This window comes from Tachysurus vachellii, chromosome 22, assembly GCF_030014155.1.
Source record: "Tachysurus vachellii isolate PV-2020 chromosome 22, HZAU_Pvac_v1, whole genome shotgun sequence".
NCBI classification, from domain to species: Eukaryota; Metazoa; Chordata; class Actinopteri; order Siluriformes; family Bagridae; genus Tachysurus; species Tachysurus vachellii.
Window position 1 is genome coordinate 10,055,001 of NC_083481.1, and position 21,169 is coordinate 10,076,169.

Here is a 21,169-nt window from a genome sequence, read left to right on the forward strand (position 1 = left end):
TATAAGTGATGTTGAATGTAAATTCAGAAGATGAAACCCTTAAATCTGATAGGACATGGCATTAATGAAGCTTGTTGTTTTCCTTTCCTAAAGTTTAAGGGAGGATTCTTGGAGCGCCTACTCGAGCTCGTCAGCATGTGGGATGTGGACGTGTGGGAGCCTGCAGCAGAGCTGTACTTCACAGTGCTTATCGTAAGTGTTTGAATATCTTCTGATGCCACGATACACAAATTCTCAGGATTGTATCTTAAACTCAGTGACACTGTGTTGGATGTGTGTCTGTAATTTGTCAACAGGATCACCTAACACAGCTTGCTGAAGTACTGTTCTCTCAGCATCTGGAGCTCTACAGCGACCCAGCAGCCTTAGCCACCAGGGTTCAGCATCTTCTCAAGAAGCACGTCCAGCAGATGATGGACATTTTGGAGAAGCTCTGAGCAATGTCTTTTTTATCTCTTTATTTTTTCTTCTTCTGTTTCATTTTATGTTTATTCTTTTCCCTCACTTCTTTTCCATACATTGCTCAAGCTCTCCATAGATAAGTATGAATTAATTTTATTTCTATTTTTGATTAAGATTTTAAAAAATCACTTTTCTTTCCTATAGGTGTGTACAGTCAACCCCAGGACTGAAGACGGGCTTAACCGTAGGATCCCTCATCCCTTAATAATCATCCCATATTAATCTATTTCTCTATTCCTATCCCACTCCCCTATTCCTATATATACTAAAGAGGTTAATAGAATTTTTTGTAAATAAACGTATTGTTATATAGTGCTTATATTATTTAATAAATGTTTACATTTGTTTCTATTACAGTCTAAATCTGATTATTTTTTATTCATCACATAAACATTTTTTATTCATCACATGATGTACCTATATCATTTTCCTTTTAAACGCACAACACAAAATGAATGTTTCATTCATTTAAAGATCCTTTTTAAAAACAAATTCAGAAACTTTAATTGGTTTACTAAAACGTGAGAAATGACAAATAACAAAATTCAGATATTTACATTCTTGGATCATTTGTGTGATTGCCCCAAACTGTGGAACAATATTTAACGTTTAAAGAATTGCATAATTGTAAATAATTTTGCTATTGATGTGTATAAAATGTCTTATGTCTTATGCATATATTATGTCTTATGCATATATTAGCCTATAGTTGACACAGGGCATTAACAATAGGCTGTTTTTTCAAGTTGGTTGTTACACAAAGCCAGAACTCAAGTTTAACAGCAGTTCTTACAAGAAGCTCTTAGCTGAAAGCCTTACAATACAGAATACAGTGACTAAGGTGTAATATAAATGAAAAAAATGACAATCATAGTAATGTAAATAATAGGATAAGGCTTTGAAACGCACCTCTCTTAGTGCCAGGCTGTTCCCCACCCCCGGGTCAGTCTACTGATCATGATCTTTGTGTCAGCGGTAAACACAAGTCAGTGTCATAGGAAGTCTTTGTTCGCATTCCTCTGCTGTGTTCTCTAGAGAGACAGGTCATTTTCTTTTGCTGTGCAGAGACACGTTCTAGATTGAAGAAATACGCTGTTGGTGTGTCCATGTCTGTAACTGATGTAAAACTGGATCTCACACAGTCTCCCTTAACTCTTTCATTTATGTAGGACACCAGCTCCTTTTTTTACTCCAGTAATGTCCTTGACATAGTACACTTATGTTTCTTGATCAGTTCTAACTCTGCCATTAATTTCATTTTGTAAGCCTTTTATAGATTGCTTTGTTCAAGCATTTGAGACAGCAGTGTATTGCTGACAAAAATTTCTTATTTGTACTTTTAAAACATGCTTTTAAGATCTCAATTTCTAAAAGAGGTTCTTTTTGTTAGTAAAATGCTCCCAGAAAAGTGCAAACTGTTTACAGAATTCAGAGTCCTGCAGGAGTTTTACAATAAAGTGCCAGTATGCAGATTTACCAGAGAACAAATTCACAGTGAGAGTAACCAATTGATGATCAGAAAACACAACCAGATAGATTAAACATTCAATGATTTGAATGAAATGTTTTGATAAGTAAATTTCATCTAGTTGAGCTGCACTAACTCTATTGTCGGAGACTTGAAACCATGTGTACTGTCAAACAGTAGAGTTCTTTGTGTCTAAAATGTTAATTCTTTTAATAAGCATTGATTGAGATAAAGCAGAATGCGTATGTGGTTCCTCAGTAGTGAAATCTACAGTAAAATCTATTGTACAGTTCCAATCTCCTCTAATGATAACATAACCCTCATCTCCACACTGCCTTGAAGCTCTTCTGAGCGCATTGAAAAAAGCAACATGCTCAAGTCCAACATTTGGCAAATAAATATTTATAAAATAAAAAACACCACTTTAATTGTTAGTTTTTACAAGAAAGAGGGGGAAAAAACAATGTGAAGCAATAATAAAAAGAAGAAAGACACCTGTGGAACATGGCTTATATTCCAAGCTACTCCTTAACGTTTCTTCTTACATTTATGTATGGCTGTGATATGCTTCCTTAGCTTCTGTTCACTCTGTAAGTCAAAACCCCACCTTTCTGCAAAAAAAAAAAAACAAAAAAAAAAACACTTACCTTTTCTTTATCGGGCAAGAAATCTGTGACATTAAACTGTTTACCAAAAGTCTTATCTAAAAAAAAAATTTACCTAACCATGTAGGGTGTACATGGTTTTATCTGCTTGAGAAGCACTCATAGACACCATTTCAGGAACGTCACACAACGCCTCCTCCTGTGGCATCTCCTAATCAACTTCCTTAAAAGACTCTTGACTGAAGGTATAAGCTTAAAACATTTATGTAATTCTCTTCTAAATCTCTGGTGCTGGGGTTGGCAGGACCGGGACGTTCACTGTGATTTACACCATGATGAATATGATGCATCCCGAAAGCAGAATGGATGTCTTCAACTTTGTGTCCCGAATATGGAACCAGCACTGCCAGCTTGTACAGACGGACGTAAAACTCGACTTCTTTCTGAAGATTTCTGAGAGCTTACCGGACGTGTTCCAGACTGTGAAGAGTTTACACACTCAGAGACCGCACATGGTCCAAACTGTGGTAAGAATCTTTTATACACAAGAACCTGATTTGTGGAGAAATAACTAGCTCCTGTCACTGTTAAATACTTCTTATCAATAATCAATAATATATATTATGTAAACAATTGTTTTTGCTGTCTTTTAGGAACAGTATGACTTCTGCTACAAAGTGGTACAAGATTTTGAAGATATCTTCTCTGACTATGCTAATTTCAATAAATACATAAAAAAAACATTCACGTTTATTCTGTTTTTATTTAGAAGAAACACTTGCAATATGTTCTTAATACTCTATGCCCATGATCTTTAACTTTCTTTTGTTAACTGTTATGATCCCAGAGGGTGTTTAGGGGTTTGATTTAACAATTAAACAAATGGCCAATCATCGTTCGTCTGCACTTTCTACTGCCAAAAGTGGAGCCATTTCCACCAAGCAGACTCCAATGTATTTAAGTTTGATTTGGGGATATATTATGTAATTGCTGTGACCAACTGCCCTTGTTAAAGTCATGTGACTGATTACTGCAGGTAAAGTGTAGACAATGTAATAGACATTTTAGATAGAGCATTTTATTGGACTATTCATTATTACAGCAACACTGGTATGAGGGTGGGATGGTTGCTCAAGTTCTCAGACCCGCTGTAATGAAGATTTACCTGACAGAGTTCATCTGGGAGCCTTTGAGTTCATTTTGTATAAGAAGTACAGAAAGTGAAACGGAAAACTTATAACTCTATAACTTATAAACTCTAAAAACTTAAAACTTATGTCTGTATACATATATATATATATGTATATATATATATATATATATATATATATATATATATATATATATATATGTATATATATATATATATATATATATATATATATATATATATATATATATATATATATATATATATATGTATATATATATATATATATATATATATATATATATATATATATATATATATATATATATATATATATATATATATATATGATTTTAGATGGAATTATTGGTCTGGTTATGGGTGTGATTTGAGAAATCTGATCAAATGGGTTCATTATTTCACTCACGCAGTATTCTGTTTTAATTGGAATGACCAGGAATTGTTGTATGACATTATGCATAGCTACTTATTTATTTACTTTAGCATTTGAGAAAATGGACAAGAAGGTTAAAAGAAAATGGCATGGAATTGTGGAGGGCAAATGACAGAAGAAATGAGCAGCAGCCTTTTATAATACAACATCCTCTGAAGGTATTTAAACTGTCAATATAAAAATCATTTTTCTGTTGTTTTATCAAACAGCTTATACCTGCAAAAAAAGTAAATAAAGAAATAAAATAAAGAATGAAGCAAAAGTAAAGAATGTCACCTTTTATTTCTTTGTGGTTATTGGTCAGATACATTTTAACAGTACACGTCTAACAGAACATTTTAAAATAAAGTAAGTAAAATACAGTGAAATAAAATTCTGGTTCATTATTCAAAAGGAAAGAAAATTAAGGACATGGATGAATTAAAAAACATGGAATAGCACAGACTGCAAGGACAGAGAAATGATCAGTGTTTGTGTGATCAGTGTTAAGAAATCTCTAGGATCCTGAAAGTTTAAAAAAAAATGATATTTACATACTGTAAATGTATATTAGATTATATTCAGTCTCTCTCTCACCTCGGGTCAAGAGGAGCCTGTGCCTGTCTCAGGCCGTCATCGGGCATCAAGGCAGGATACACCCTGGACGGAGTGCCAACCCATCGCAGGGCACACACACACTCTCATTCACTCACGCAATCACACACTACGGACAATTTTCCAGAGATGCCAACCAACCTACCATGCGTGTCTTTGGACCAGGGGAGGAAACCGGAGTACCCGGACAAAACCCCCGAGGCACGGGGAGAACATGCAAACTCCACACGCACAAGGTGGAGGCAGGAATCGAACCCCCAACCCTGGAGGTGTGAGGCAAACGTGCTAATCACTAAGCCACCGTGCCCCCCTAGATTATATTCATAATAATATAATATCCATCTATGAATAATACTTTTTCCAAGATTACATGTCACAAATATTTCTTCTTTGTGATCCGAGTAATAGTTTTACAAACCGTTAACACATAACACATAATACGGAAGCGATTGTTGTCCCTGGTATTATTTATTCAAAGTTTGGACTGCGATGTAAGATGAAGTCTCCTCCTTAGCCTTACATGCAAACTAATCAATCTTCATAGATTCCAGAGTATTACACAGATAATAAAGTATTACACAAGTTACACAGAAGAGGTGTCTCTAAAGGGCAGGCCAGGAAGATGGGGTGTCAGGAAGTTGGGGTGTCAGGCAGTTGGGGTGTCAGCGAAGGCAGCGGGGGCAGTGGGGGCAGCTCCACTATCAACTAAATCTGTGAACCTCAATGTCAAACATTTAAAAACACCAAATCATGTGTAAAATATATATATATATATATATATATATATATATATATATATGAATAAATATATATTTTTGATGAATAATGAGTGAATGTGTAAGAAGAAGGAGATGGGGAGTGAGAGAGAGAGAGAGAGAGAGAGAGAGAGAGAGAGAGAGAGAGAGAGAGAGAGAGAGAGAGAGCACATTTAGAGGATGCGAACAGAAAGAGACATCCTATGACACTGACTTGTGTTTACTGCTAACTCAAAAATCATGGTCAGTAGACTGTCCCTTTCTCTGGTCAGCATGATACATCATGTAGAAGGGGTGGGGAACAGCTTGGCATTAAGAGAGGAGGGTTTCAAAGTCTTATCCAATTATTTACATTACTATGATTGTCTCATTTTTTTCATTTAAAACTCACCCTAGTCACTCTATACTGTATTGTAAGGCTTTCAGCTAAGAGCTTCTTGTAAGAACTGCTGTTAAACTTGAGTTCTGGCTTTGTGTAACAACCAACTTGATTAAAGAATATATATTGATAAATAAATTCTGTAACCCTCCCAGATTCATCCTAAAGAGAACAATTTAAAATGAACACAATTAATCACTGCAATTAACAAAAGTTTTGTGACGCCACAACAAATATGCCCTTACCTGTATGCCAGTGAAACAATCCTCTGTGGTGGTACGATAAGGGAATCCCAGCAAATGACAACGAGCTGAAACTCAAGATCTATTTCACAAAGGTGCGTATCTAATAATCATCAAGGTCAATTCTCTTCATCAGAGTACTTAGGTCTGCGATTACCATGTGATTGAAGGATTGTGTCTTTGCGGTTGTAAACCAGCAAAGACGACACTCTGGGCCCCTTATCATCCACAAGAGGTATGTCCTGATGTTCACTGACTAGAAATAGAGAAACAAAACTAAACAGTAGAAATTGTAAAGAAGAGTGTTTGTGTGTTTGTATCATAGCTGCTACACTGTGGAATACCTCAGACTGGGAGATGGAGGTTTCTGCAGAGAGGAACTGAATGTTTCGGCAAGCGCTGATCAGCTCACCAGCATCGAGTGGCTGTGAAAATTAGAGCAGGAAGATCATAAGTGCTTCTGATCATAGCAGATTCATACTAACATCCTTTACAGTAAATGCAACCTTGTAAAATCCAGTGATTGGGTTTAGTAAATAAACAAAAGCTTTGGTTACCAGAAGGACGGCTGAAGGTTCCTGGTGAGTATTGGTGGGCAGCATTTGAGGGACTGTCTCAACGATCCTATTATTTACTTTACTATGATTATCTCATTTTTTTCATTTATATTACACCCTAGTCACTGTATTCTGTATTGTAAGGCTTTCAGCTAAGAGCTTCTTGTAAGAACTTCTGTAGAACTTGAGTTCTAGCTTTGTGTAACAACCAACTTGGTGAAAAAACAGCTTATTGTTATTACGCCATGTCAACTGTAAGCTAATATATCCATAAAACAAAGTTCTGTATTTTATACATATCTTCAATAGCTGTAATTGAGAAATAATTTACATATATGCAATTCCCCAAATGTTAAATATTGTTCCTGGGGCCATAACACAAATGATCCAAAAATAAAAATATCTGAATAATGTTTCTTGTCATTTCTCACAATTTAGTAAACCATTTAAAGGTTCTGAAATTTCTTCTAAAAAGGTGTGTTGTGCTTTTGAAAGGAAAATGATATAGGTATAGTGATGAATAAAAATAATGAGAATTACTCGATAATATGAACAGATGTAAACATTTATTAAAGAATAATTACAAATATTTACAAATTTTCAAAGTTTATACACAAAAAATTCTATTAACCTATTTAGTAGAGATGAGCAGGATACTCGGCTGAAACGAGTATCCGGTACGGATAAAGCACTTCTGCCAAGTACAAGTATTATACGAGTAATACGAGTCAATATCTGTGCTCGGATTGAATGAAAATCATCACTGGGTAGCTGATTGTGTCAGCGTTCTGTGATAGGCTAGTCACAGCGCCCCTCCCCTACACACATACAGATGTATTGTGTTGCTGTGTCTCGCTCTGCTCACTCACAGTCACACACAGAACAGCTCTCTGTCTCTCCCTCAGTCACTCGGGTTCGCGGGTCTTTTCCGTTAACTTTAGGGTTTCTTCAGCTTTTTACGTTAATAATACGTACTTACCTACCAGTAGAGTTCTGGTAAACGTGGGTTCATTCAGACGTGGTGCTTGCTTGGTAGAATGCGACTCGCATTGTGTCTCTGCCTGTCGGAGATTTTTTTCTTTTTTAAACCTTCAGCTGTCTCTAACCAGTAACCAGACACCGAGTGTCAGACACATTTTTGCTGTATTTCATAGAAACATAAAGGTAGGAAGCTAGTGTTATAAATATTACAAATTAATTATTACCAGTTAAAGCCCCGCCCATTTCAAGACAAGCCCCACCTACCTTCGGGGTAGGCTCCACCCTCTCAGAGTACAGACACAGATACGGATAATTCATATGGTTAACAGATACAGATAATGCTGTACTCGCTCATCCCTACTATTTAGTATATATAGGAATAGGGGAGTGGGATGAGAATAGAGAGATAGATTAAAATGAGATGATTATTAAGGGATGAGGGATGCTAGGGTTAAGCCGTCTTCAGTCCTGGGGTTGACTGTACACACCTATAGGAAAGAAAAGTGATTTTTAAAATCTTAATCAAAAATAGAAATAAAATTAATTCATACTTATCTATGGAGAGCTTGAGCAATGTAGGGAAAAGAAGTGAGGGAAAAGAATAAACATAAAATGAAACAGAAGAAGAAGAAATAAAGCGATAAAAAAGACATTGCTCAGAGCTTCTCCAAAATGTCCATCATCTGCTGGACGTGCTTCTTGAGAAGATGCTGAACCCTGGTGGCTAAGGCTGCTGGGTCGCTGTAGAGCTCCAGATGCTGAGAGAACAGTACTTCAGCAAGCTGTGTTAGGTGATCCTGTTGACAAATTACACACACACACACATCCAACACAGTGTCACTGAGTTTAAGATACAATCCTGAGAATTTGTGTATCGTGGCGTCAGAAGATATTCAAACACTTACGATAAGCACTGTGAAGTACAGCTCTGCTGCAGGCTCCCACACGTCCACATCTCACATGCTGACGAGCTCAAGTAGGCGCTCCAAGAATCCTCCCTTAAACTTTAGGAAAGGAAAACAACAAGCTTCATTAATGCCATGTCCTATCAGATTTAAGGGTTTCATCTTCTGAATTTACATTCAACATCACTTATACATCTCCTGATCAGTCACTTACTGTCTCAAGTGTTGAGCCACTTCTGAAATGGTGAAACAGAATCAGCTCAAAAAAAACATCCAGGAAGTTGTAGTGGGGGACCTGCACAGAGGAGAAGAGTTACAAAAAGAAATTAGCATTACATATTAGAGTCCTGTTTACTATATTACACAAATCTACTATATTTAAACATGTCACTTATTAGCAATTGGCAATTATTAGCTTACACAGGAGGAGATCTCTGCTTCAATCGAATCCTGATAAGAAGGCGTCCTCAGGAATTGAATCAAGGCCTCGTAGGCCAACTTCACCCCACCTACATCCTGTTAAAACAAACAAAACATGTCTGTGACTCACTGGCTATGGTTTTCAATTTGCTGAGTAACAAAGTATTTTCGTCACTAAAATGAATCGCTTTTTCATCATCCTTAAGTCACCTGGATGTTAGCCGCTGCCAGACGCATGACGATCTTCTTTCCAACCAAGAACAAGAAGTTCTGGTTGTGGATGCTGGCAAGCAGAGTCTGAACATGAGACAGCACACAATATAAATTAAAGCCGAGTTGACTTTACCTGCGCAATAACAGCAGCCGAAAAAAGGTTTTACTCACAGCGAACGCTTCACGGAGAGCGGGCAGCTTCAGGCCGACATCAGTAACCCGTCTGTCTGAAAGATGGCAGCTAAGGAACAGGACATGTAAACGCTTAGTGTATGTTAAACACACAATACAACATTACACCATTAAACAGTGAAGAGTTTCATACCAAACAAAGGGCACCTCCATCTCCTCTGGGTTAAGGCTCTCGTCACACTCCTGCAAGCCAAATCAACGAATCATTAAAACTTGCACGGTAGATTTTACAGCCGTTCAGGTGAATAGCACCAAATGTAGATACACTTCAGGTGTGAAACATGGAATTACTGCATATGGAACGGGAACCTCTTCCTTCTCCCAAGTGGAGGTGTCCATTTGCCCATCTTTACCCACCAACAGGTATGTGCAGGTCACCTGTTTAATGGTTTGCTGTTGAATAAAAAAAGAATTGACACTGAAGACAAATTCAAAAAGTTACTAACAACAACACACATTTTATGAAAGTGCAATAAACTTAACACATAATAATAACCTGGCACGATGATGTCAGTCTCCACTCGGTCACAGGAAATAAATTCTGTAACACTCCCAGATTCAACCTGAAGATAACAATTTAAAATGAACACAATTAATCACTGCAATTAACAAAAGTTTTGTGACGCCACAACAAATATGCCCTTACCTGTATGCCAGTGAAACAATCCTCTGTGGTGGTACGATAAGGGAATCCCTGCAAATGACAACGAGCTGAAACTCAAGATCTATTTCACAAAGGTGCGTATCTAATAATCATCAAGGTCAATTCTCTTCATCAGAGTACTTAGGTCTGCGATTACCATGTGATTGAAGGATTGTGTCTTTGCGGTTGTAAACCAGCAAAGACGACACTCTGGGCCCCTTATCATCCACAAGAGGTATGTCCTGATGTTCACTGACTAGAAATAGAGAAACAAAACTAAACAGTAGAACTTGTAAAGAAGAGTGTTTGTGTGTTTGTATCATAGCTGCTACACTGTGGAATACCTCAGACTGGGAGATGGAGGTTTCTGCAGAGAGGAACTGAATGTTTCGGCAAGCGCTGATCAGCTCACCAGCATCGAGTGGCTGTGAAAATTAGAGCAGGAAGATCATAAGTGCTTCTGATCATAGCAGTTTCATACTGATATTCTGTTCAGCAAAAAGAACCTTGTAAAATCCAGTGATTGGGTTTAGTAAATAAACGAAAGCTTTGGTTACCAGAAGGACAGGTGATGGGTCTTCTTGTTGTTCGTTGGGCAGCAAATGAAGATGTGGCTCAACAACCTTAAAACGCACAAACTCTATTTAGTCACTGCAATTAATAACATTTTTTGATGCCACAATGAACAATCACTTAGCTGAATGGCAGTGAAACTCTCCTCGTATCTGGTATAATAAGGGAATCCCTGCAAATGTCAATTAGACAAAAATCATGATCTATGACCACATTTCACAAATGCGCTCTTCTAAAAATCATGTCAAATCAAAAATGCCAATTTTCATCAAGGGTGTTTGTGTGTTTGTATCTCAGCTGCAGCACTGTAGAATACCTCAGACTGGGAGGATGAGGAGTCTGCAGACACGAACTGAACATCGCAGCAAGCGCTGTTCAGTTCACCAGCATCGAGCAGCTGTGAAATATAGAGCAGGAAGATCATAAGAGCTGCTTATGATAACAGATTCATACTAACATCCTTTACAGTAAATGTAACCTTGTAAAATCCAGTGATCGGCTTTAGCAAATAAATGAAAGGTTTGTTTACCAGAATGACGGCTGAAGGTTCGTCTTGAGGTTCGGTGGGCAGCAGCTGCAGAATTGGCTCAGCGACCATCACACATACACACACATACACACACACTTAGACAAAAGTGGCCTACACGTTTCAAAAGAAGTTAAACTGTTACTATTGAACTGATACATACCTGGAGTACAGAAGGAGTATCGAATGATTCTCTCAGCACGTCCACAGGCCCTGCAATGAGTTTTATGTGAATCAGAATTACAACTTAACTACACAATATCAAACTTTCCTATTAATGCCTAAATGCTTCAATAACCCTCTGAATTTTATTAATAATTATCTTATAAAGAAACGTTCATCAACTCCTTTCAGGATTTTAATATGTAATTTAAACCGACCGCTAAGGTCGCTAGCAGGTTAGCTAAAATTAGGCTAACGATTATATTTATATTATATTTACCAAGAAATTGTGTAATAATTACAGAAAACAGGCAAGTAGATATGATACGAAATACATAAAATAAAATAATTTGTTGAGCCAATTGTAAGAATTTTATAGTGTAATTTAAATAGGTTTGGGAACCGAGAACCGGTTCTTATTCAGAATAAGGAGCAGGGTAATCAACATCAGTTAAGCACAGAGCATGCGACAAAGAGTTACCAATACTCTTTGTTCAGCCGCAAAAGCAGCTGGCTCTCAAAGTTCTTTCAACACTAAACTGTCTTTCACAGGCTGCCGAGGAAGGGAGTGCCGTATTAAGCTTAAGTGATAGCTGGCACACAGCTGAGAAGGACTTCAGGTCCTCTACTGTGTCTCCTGGGCACCCCAGGTACACATCCAACTGCTGGGTCGTTTCAAGAGGGCTGGTCTTCTTCAAGGAGGAAAAGAAGTCCTCTTCCTCAGAAGATTGGGAGCCCTCACTGATGTGATTCTCGGCCTGACAGTCCAAGTGGTTTCTGATGTAGTCAAGCCTGTGGACTAAAAACAAAAATCAGGACAATTTAGACCATATGACAGTATTTTAATTGTATATTGGATAGTGTGTGTGTGTGTGTGTGTGATTAAATTTCATTTTAAACTCAATTCAAACTCATTTCACTGTCTCCATAGAAATTACACACATTAAAGGGATAGTTCACCCAAAAAATCACCATTTATCAAAATATCTTCTTTTGTGTTCATCATTCATTCATTCATTCATTTTCTACCGCTTATCCGAACTATCTCGGGTCACGGGGAGCCTGTGCCTATCTCAGGCGTCATCGGGCATCAAGGCAGGATACACCCTGGACGGAGTGCCAACCCATCGCAGGGCACACACACACTCTCATTCACTCACGCACTCACACACTAGGGACAATTTTACAGAGATGCCAATCAACCTACCATGCATGTCTTTAGACCGGGGGAGGAAACCGGAGTACCCGGATGAAACCCCCGAGGCACGGGGAGAACACACACACAAGGCGGAGGCGGGAATCGAACCCCCAACCCTGGAGGTGTGAGGCGAACGTGCTAACCACTAAGCCAGTGAAAATGATGACAGAATTTTTCTTTTTGGGTGAACTATCCCTTTAAAGCTGTTTTAGGACCACAAGCAGCTGCTGGCATGACTGAAAATTAGCAGTAAAATCATTTTAAACAGCATTTGGCTAGTAGTTGGGCCTATTACCTCTTTACAAGGACCCCATACAGGCGTGTGCACTCATACCCAGACAGGATCATGACTATCCTTAGTACATACCTTATCAACCAGCTGTAGATTATAGCTTTGCACAATTAACTTACAAATATTACATACAGTACCAATAAAAGCTAAAGTTGAATTTCAAATCTCACACTGAGCCACCAAACTAGTTTGCAACATTGAATCATTGCCTTCTGGTAGCAAGCAAACCATTGGCATCTACCCAAGTTTGCCACAGAAAACATTGCAAATTTATTATTATTAGTACGTTACTACGTCACTACAATATTGTCAATAATCGTCTGATAATAACAAAAACTATATCTTTGCACAATTAACTTACAAATATAGCAATAATTTAAGCTCAGATAACATTTAGCTAAAGTCGAATTTCAAATTTGTTAATAATTGACTGATAATAACAAAATTTCAGCTTACCTCAATATGCTTTTTTAAATTAGACGGCGAGTTTTTGAAAGCCATGGCTACCTACTTCCTCGCTGGTGCTGGTACAAACCAATAGGGTGTCGGAATGGTATATGTTTATACTTCTCATCCAACCACAATCACATTCACTCTATATTGATGGCACGATTTATCTTGATAGGTTTTTTTTGAATGATGACAAGCCGGAATGAAAACAAGCCGAAATGAAATAGGAGTAACGAGGCTGTTTTTAAAAAGTGAGTTAAGCAGAAGGAACTGAGTAAGCATCCATTGTCTGATGTCCTTCACACAATCTTCAGTCTTATTAACTCAAGAGCCATGGTCTGAAATGATTTCAATTTCTTTAGAGGTATTTTACTGCACAAGGTAAAGCTAAACCAAATCTTTGAAATACAAAGTTTATCATCTGCATTATGGAATCAGGGAAGCAAAACAACAATACAGCAATAAAATATCTGGGTTCATATCTCTGTGGACCTCTCCTGGATGACAAGCACCACATTGCTGGCCAAGATAGCTTAGTCCCGCCTCTACCTCCTCTGCAAACTGAGGAAAGCAAGAGTCCCACCTCCAATCATGTGCTCCTTCTGCACCATTGAAAGCTTCAAATAAAAGCTTCTTGACTTGACTTGACTTGACTTGACCATTGAAAGCATCCGAAATAACTGCATCAATGTGTGGTGCACTGACTCCGATGAAATGCAGCCAGCCATGACTCTGAAATGCAGCCAGCAAGAATATCAATGTCTCTCTGCACTCCCTTATGGACATCTTTCACACCCGCCTCACTAGCAGAGAACTACTGCCTTCTGGGAGAAGATACCGGAGCCTCTAGGCTCGCTCCATAAGACATTCAAGCAGCTTCATCCATCAGGCTGCCAGGATGCTAAACTCTGTCCATTACTTCCCTCCTCTCCCACCTACTCCTGACCTTTAGACATCTACAGCTCTCTCCAAACTTCTTCATTGCACACAAGACTCTTTATACTCTTCGTATATATCTGACACTGTTGCACTTTTAAACATTACAGATTTTTTTGCACTACTGTCATGCTACTGCTACCTGTCTTGCAGGTAGCCTTACAAATTTACTGTTTACATTTACTCATATATTCATTCAGATTTACAAGAGATATTCACTCGTTTAATATATGTTTATTTATTATAATACACTGCGTTTACATTTGAAGCACATAAAATACAAAAAAGCTCAAAAGGAATGTAAGTGCCAAATGGCATTTCATTCAATATTTGTCATACAGTGGTGTGAAAAAGTGTTGGCCCCTTCCTGATTTTTTTTTTGCCTGTTTGTCACACTGAAGTTTCAGATCATCAAACAAATTTAATTATCAGTCTAAGATAACACAATTATGGGGCAGATCGTGGCCTAATCGTTAGAGAGTCTGACCCCCCCAACTGCTCCCTGGGCGCCGCAGCATAAATGGCTGCCCACTGCTCTGGTTGTGTGTTCACGGTGTGTGTGTGATCACTGCTGTGTGTGTGCACTTTGGATGGGTTAAATGCAGAGAACAAATTCTGAGTATGGGTCACCATACTTAGCCGTATGTCACGTCACTTTCACAAGTAAACACAACATGCAGTTTTTAAATGAAGGTTTTTATTATTAATGGAAAACAAAATCCAAACCCACGTGGCCCTGCGTGAAAAAAGTGTTTGTTCCCCGTTAAAACATAACTTATCTGTGATTTATCACACGTGTTCAATTTCTCTAGCCACACCCAGGCCTGATTACTGCCACACCAGTTCACAATCAAGAAATAACTTAAATAAGACCTGACTGACAAAGTGAAGTAGACCAAAATATCCTCAAAAGCTACACAGCATGCAGAGAGCCAAAGAAATTCAGGAACAAACAAACAAACAAAGTGAGATCTGTTACATCTGGCTTAAAAGTAACACGGCATTTCAGAAAAAGAACATCATACCAAAAGTAAAATTTGCTGCTACAGGACCTGAAAGAATTGCTGTGATAAATGGAACCATGAGTTCTGCTGTCTACCAAAAAATCCTGAAGGACAATGTGCGGCCATCTGTTCGTGACCTCAAGCTGAAGCGAACTTGGGTTCTGCAGCAGGACAATGATCCAAAACGCATCAGCAAGTCCACCTCTGAATGGCTGAAGAAAAACAAAATGACCTTAATCCTATTGAGATGCTGTGGCATGACCTTAAAAAGGTGGTTCATGTTTGAAAACCCTCCAATGTGGCTGAATTACAATAAATCTGCAAAAATGAGTGACCAAAATTCCTCCACAGTGCTGAAAAAGACTGTAAAAGATTGCAAGTTATCGTAAATGCTTGATTGGAGTTCTTGCTGCTAAGGGCGGCCCAACCAGTTATTAGGTTTAGGGGGAAAGCGCTTTTTCACACAGGGACATGTAGGTTTGGATTTTGTTTTCTCTTACTAATAAAAATCTTCATATAAAAACTGCATGTTGTGTTTACTTGTGTTATCTCTGACTAATATTTAAATTTGTTTGATGATCTGAAACATTAAAGTGTGGCAATAAAAAAATCAGGATGGGGCCAACACTTTGGTCTTCTATAGAAAGTGTAAAAGATAAAATTATAAATTATACAGGCTGTTTTCTGTATGTGCTCTCCTGTGTAATACTCCTCACTACCACCCTTCCCTACTACTTTGTGAAACATCACAACAGGATGTGGTAAAGGATAAAACCTGACTATGTCATGCTTTTAACACAGTTAAACCCAGCTTTCCCTTACCTGAACCATCAATCTGCACAGATTAGCAAGGTTTGGCCTGAGTCCTTGTCAATAGTAATTAGTACCTTGTGTACAGCATAACCAGGAAGGCTGAACTTCCGATAAGCTGATTTACACCCAACAGAAATGTCATTCCTTAACCCATGTTTGTCTCTTAATTAACTGTCAATTCAAATTCTGAAATAGTCAATATCACTAAATTAATAATTCTATATAATTCTATGAGGCATAAGAAGTGTGATGAAAATATATTATAGGAGATATATTATCCATGAACACAGATATAGAGCCTACAGTGCCTATAATGGATTTAATATATTTTTAAGCATGTGACAATCAGGTTGGAAATTTGTTTGAAATTTAAACAATATGATTACTATACATACAATCTGTTAAAAAGTTAATCCAGGAAAAATATTAATAGGAAATAATATAATAATAATAATAATAATAATAATAATAATAATAATAATAATAATAATAATAATAATAATAATGGAAAAAGAGAAAGCGTGGGACCTGATAGAACAAAAATAATCTGTGAATGAAATTCCTCTACAGTATAATACTGTATTACAGATAAAGGAAGCTGATTTTTTTTTTTTTTTATATTTTAAGCTGTTCTGTAAAAAATACAGCATGTTACTGTTTTAAATACAGTATAACAATAAAATATGTGAGAAATGACCAATTACTGTAAATTTACAGTAAAGTGTTAGCATGTAGGTGTCAGGAGTTAATGGGACAGTTATTTGCCAGACCACCAGGAGGGTCTGGCAAGTGGTTTATTCATGTATCACTGCGTTATTCCCATGTGGGCAGTGCCATGCACTTTCTTAATGTGTTTTCTTGCTTTCTCACCTGTTCCTTGTTTTCAACAGCCACTGCCATTGGCAGTAAAATTAAAGGTGTTTTTAATAAAACACATAGTAAATTGTATATACACAGATAAAATGGGAAATAAGGGTTCATTTACTATAAGCAAAACAGTTGTATTGGTACCAATTTTGGAGGGATAATACTCTCTCTACATATAAGTCCTCTTTGAAGTCCTCTTATGAACAATGAGATTAAGATGTTATAAATGTAGAACTCATTGGGTGTGAAGGTGGGTGGGAAGTATGGAGTCAGGAGATAGATGGGCTTTGAGTTTTGGGTTTGCTTTATTTTTTTCAACTAGTGCTTTTCTGCATTTTTTCAATGAAGAACAGAAATAATAATTTTTTTCTAGTGAAAGTGCACTGAAATGCATGGTCTAAATATAAAATGTGCAAACATTGCTAGAATTCACTCTCCATTTTGGGAAGTCGTGCCTAATGGTTAGAGAGTTTGACTCCTAACCCTAAGGTTGTGGGTTCGCGTATCGGGCCGTCCACAACTCAAGTGCCCTTGAGCAAGGCACCAAACCCCCTAACTGCTCCCCAGGCGCCGCAGCATAAAATGGCTGCCCACTGCTCCGGGTGTGTTTTCACGGTGTGTGTGTGTTCACTGCTGTGTGTTTGCACTTTGGATCGGTTAAATGCAGAAAACAAATTCTGAGTATGGGTCACCATACTTAGCCGTATGTCACGTCACATTCACATCACGTCACATTCTTCAGCAGCAGTTTTCTAGCCATTATAATGACCCCTTGCTCGAGTCCCAAATCCTTCACTTCACCTGTCAGCCTTTTTCACAAAAATTTTCAGAACATAAATATTTGCTGTGACCTTCTAAAGTATGACCAGATGCATTCTGTTTGCTTTAATTATCCTTGAGATGTGTCTAGAAATTAGAATCCATCTGTTACAATTTAGGGGGGCACGGTGGCTTAGTGGTTAGCATGTTTGCCTCACACCTCCAGGGTTGGGGGTTCGATTCCCGCCTCCGCCTTGTGTGTGTGGAGTTTGTATGTTCTCCCCGTGCCTCGGGGGTTTCCTCCGGGTACTCCGGTTTCCTCCCTCGGTCCAAAGACATGCATGGTAGGTTGATTGGCATCTCTGGAAAATTGTCCGTAGTGTGTGATTGCGTGAGTGAATGAGAGTGTGTGTGCCCTGCGATGGGTTGGCACTCCGTCCAGGGTGTATCCTGCCTTGATGCCCGATGACGCCTGAGATAGGCACAGGCTCCCCGTGACCCAAGATAGTTCGGATAAGCAGTAGAAAATGAGTGAGATGAGTGAGAGTGTTACAATTTAAATTGTTGAATGGACACATATTATGGAAAGGCCAAGGCCTGTGGATTTTTATGAAAAAAGTGTGTCAATGCATAGATCAGGGCAAGGATATAAAACAAGTTCTTAGGCTTTAAGTGTTCCCAGGACCACTTCACTGGGACTTCCCACTGGGACTTTCCACTGGGACTTCCCACTGGGACTTCCCACTGGGACTTCGCACTGGGACTTCCCACTGGGACTTCCCAGTGAAGTTGATAGCATGTACCTCAGCTCAGTGGTACTCTGTAAGGCAAGAGAAAACAGGAAAACATCATGCTAGGCCATCTATTAGCCAACTTTACCTCACTGCACTGCCTGGTCTTACTTGGGTCTGTCCTCTTTTCTCTGAGAAAATATTTTATATTCTATACACAAGTTAGAATGAGATCAAGCATGTGAACATTATGAGTAGGTCCTATTACGTTCTGATTAACCCCTACTGAATTTAAGATGGACACAACTGCTGTTCTCAGAGGATCTTCTAACTTATCAAAATTCATATTAAAGTCTCCCACAATTAATGCTTTGTCTAAAGAAACAACTAGGTTTGAAATAAAATCTGCAAATTCAGAGGAATTCAGAATATGGCCCTGGAGGTCTGTAAATACAACAAGTTTTAGACTTAATGGACTTATTTATTGTGTCTACATATGTAAAGTTAATATAAAGAACTTCAAAAGGGTTGCATTTATGTATTGATTTTTGCATGGCTCCTAGCTTATCATCATGAATAACTAGGACCCCTCCTCCACTGCCTGTTAGGAATGGCTGAGGTATCTAACTATAATCTGACTTTACGGCTATGTCCACATCACCCATTCACCCTGTAGTTGCGTTGGTTACTAACGCCACCTAAGGCATACAGATTTTCCCATACAGACACTACACTACAATTGCTATCGCTCATGCTATCTAGTGCCTGGATTCGCACCTGAAGCTAAAATCTTTACAGTCAGAAAGATAACTAACATCCACTTATCACAAGTAAAATTAATGCTAATGACGGAGGAAGAATTACTAAACATCCTGCAGTTCACACATTGTACAAGCTGAATGTTTGCCTTACTTAAAGCTTGCTGTTTGGTGACAGAAAGAGCATCTCCTAAAAAGTAAAATAACATTAAATGTGATCTATCTATCTAAGTCTTTTTTCTTAAAAACTGCACATTGCTGCTACTCAAGCCAACATTTTTATGACTTTTGCTGTTGAATTTTTCATCTTATCTTAAAACTTTCAAGCTGTATTTTTTTTAATTGACCGGACTGCAGTTTTCATGTAGTGGAGGAACAAATATTCCAAAAATTCCCATTCACCTACATCAAATCTCACACACCTGTATGCACAAGGCCTGACCCCCTCCCACACTCTTTTTAACTCTGTCACTGGCATTTGCACCACACACTGCATCTACCATGCCAACAGCACTGTTAATGACTCCACACACCCCTCACACACATTCTTCTCAAGGGGTGGGGGGTCAGCCTGTCAGTGCTTAGGCCATACGCTGCACACTGCATCAAATTGGTCTGCATGGCTGTTGTCCCAGAAGTAAGCCTCTTCTAAGGATGATGCGCAAGAAAGAAAACAATTTGCTGAAGACAAGCAGACTAAGGATATGGATTACTGGAACCATGTCCTGTGGTCTGATGAGACCAAGTTAAACTTATTTGGTTCAGATGGTGTCAATCATGTGTGGCAGCAACGAGGTGATGAGTACAAAGACAAGTGTGGTTTGCCTACAGTCAAGCATGGTGGTGAGAGTGTCATGGTCTGGGGCTGCATGAATGCTGCTCACACTGGGGAGCTAGAGTTCAGTGAGGAAACCATGAATGCCAACATGTACTGTGACATACTGTAGCAGAGCATGATCCCCTCCCTTCGGTGCAGGGCAGTATTCCAACATGATAACAACCCCATACACACCTAAAAGACGACCACTCACTTGCTAAAGAAGCTGAGGGTAAAGTTGATGGACTGGTCAAGAATGTATCCAGACATAAACCCTATTGAGCATCTGTGGGGCATCCTCAAACAGAAGGTGGAGGAGCGCAAGGTCTCTAACATCCACCAGCTGCGTGATGTAGTCATGGAGGTGTGGAAGAGGAGTACAGTGGCAACCTGTGATGCTCTGGTGAACTCCAAGCCCAAGAGGGTTAAGGCAGTGCTGAAAAATAATGGTGGCCACACAAAATATTGACACTTTGGGCCCAATTTGGACATTTTCACTTAGTTGTGTACTTACTTTTGTAGCATGCGGTTTAGACATTAATAGCTGTGTGTTGAGTTATTTTAAGGAGGTGTGCAAATTTGCAAAGTGAGTGCAGAGATGTACAGCTCTCTCTCTCTCTCTCTCTCTCTCTCTCTCTCTCTCTCTCTCTCTATATATATATATATATATATATATATATATATATATATATATATACTTACTATACACCTCCTTATTAATGCTGCTACTAACTGTTCTATGTATACAACCTTTTTCCTGAAAATTGCACATTAAACCTAGATAAGCCAACATCAGTGTTTGTCAACATTATTATTATTATTATTATTATTATTATTATTATTATTATTATACTGAGACCAACAGCTTCTAAAAGCTACTTCTCCTGGGTTCTTTAATCTACATTCATGGAAGCCTAATGTTAATTATTTGAGGAATGGAATCCTTTATTATCACCACTTATACATTACAACACAGTGGAATAATTTTCTTTACATATCCCACCTGAGGATGTTAGAGTCAGAGTACAGGGACAGCTATGATACAGTGCCCCCGGAGCAGGAAGAGTTAAGGGCCTTGCTCAAGCGCAGTGGCAGCTCGAACGTCGATCTTCTGATCAACATCCCAGAGCCTTAACCATTTGAACCACCACTGCACCATTCACCAAACTTGCCATTCAACTTGTTCTGACATAAAGTGGTATGATTTTCTAACCAATCAAAATTCAGTTTTTTTTTTTGTTTTTTTTGTTTTTGTTTTTTTTA

At 38.3% G+C, this 21,169-nt stretch overlaps 2 protein-coding genes and 1 long non-coding RNA gene across 4 annotated transcripts in view; 1 reads left to right on the forward strand and 2 right to left on the reverse strand.

The window, feature by feature from the left end:
- LOC132838457 (uncharacterized) overlaps window positions 1-595 on the forward strand; it is a 3,326-nt gene extending 2,731 nt beyond the window's left edge. Inside the window, exons 13-14 of the mRNA XM_060858779.1 lie at window positions 94-192; window positions 297-595. The gene's annotated coding sequence lies outside the window, so the exon portion shown is untranslated. The remainder of the gene's footprint in view (window positions 1-93; window positions 193-296) is intronic.
- A 7,617-nt stretch (window positions 596-8,212) lies between these two features.
- On the reverse strand, window positions 8,213-10,343 carry LOC132838458 (uncharacterized). The gene is made up of 11 exons (XM_060858780.1): window positions 10,162-10,343; window positions 10,024-10,071; window positions 9,874-9,940; window positions 9,669-9,770; window positions 9,511-9,560; window positions 9,357-9,426; window positions 9,183-9,269; window positions 8,973-9,068; window positions 8,767-8,847; window positions 8,553-8,651; window positions 8,213-8,444 (listed from the first exon to the last, which is right to left on the reverse strand). Exons 1-10 carry the CDS (start codon window positions 10,341-10,343, stop codon window positions 8,604-8,606), a joined length of 831 nt encoding a protein of 276 aa, XP_060714763.1. The 3' UTR covers window positions 8,213-8,444; window positions 8,553-8,603.
- A 21-nt stretch (window positions 10,344-10,364) lies between these two features.
- On the reverse strand, window positions 10,365-11,398 carry LOC132838128 (uncharacterized). Of its 2 annotated transcripts, XR_009647599.1 has the most exons (5): window positions 11,283-11,398; window positions 11,123-11,167; window positions 10,910-10,990; window positions 10,578-10,765; window positions 10,365-10,445 (listed from the first exon to the last, which is right to left on the reverse strand). It is a non-coding gene; the product is annotated as an uncharacterized LOC132838128 (long non-coding RNA). The 2 variants fall into 2 exon arrangements; XR_009647600.1 differs by lacking the exon at window positions 11,283-11,398 and having other exon boundaries at window positions 11,123-11,181.
- Window positions 11,399-21,169: the final 9,771 nt, after the last annotated feature.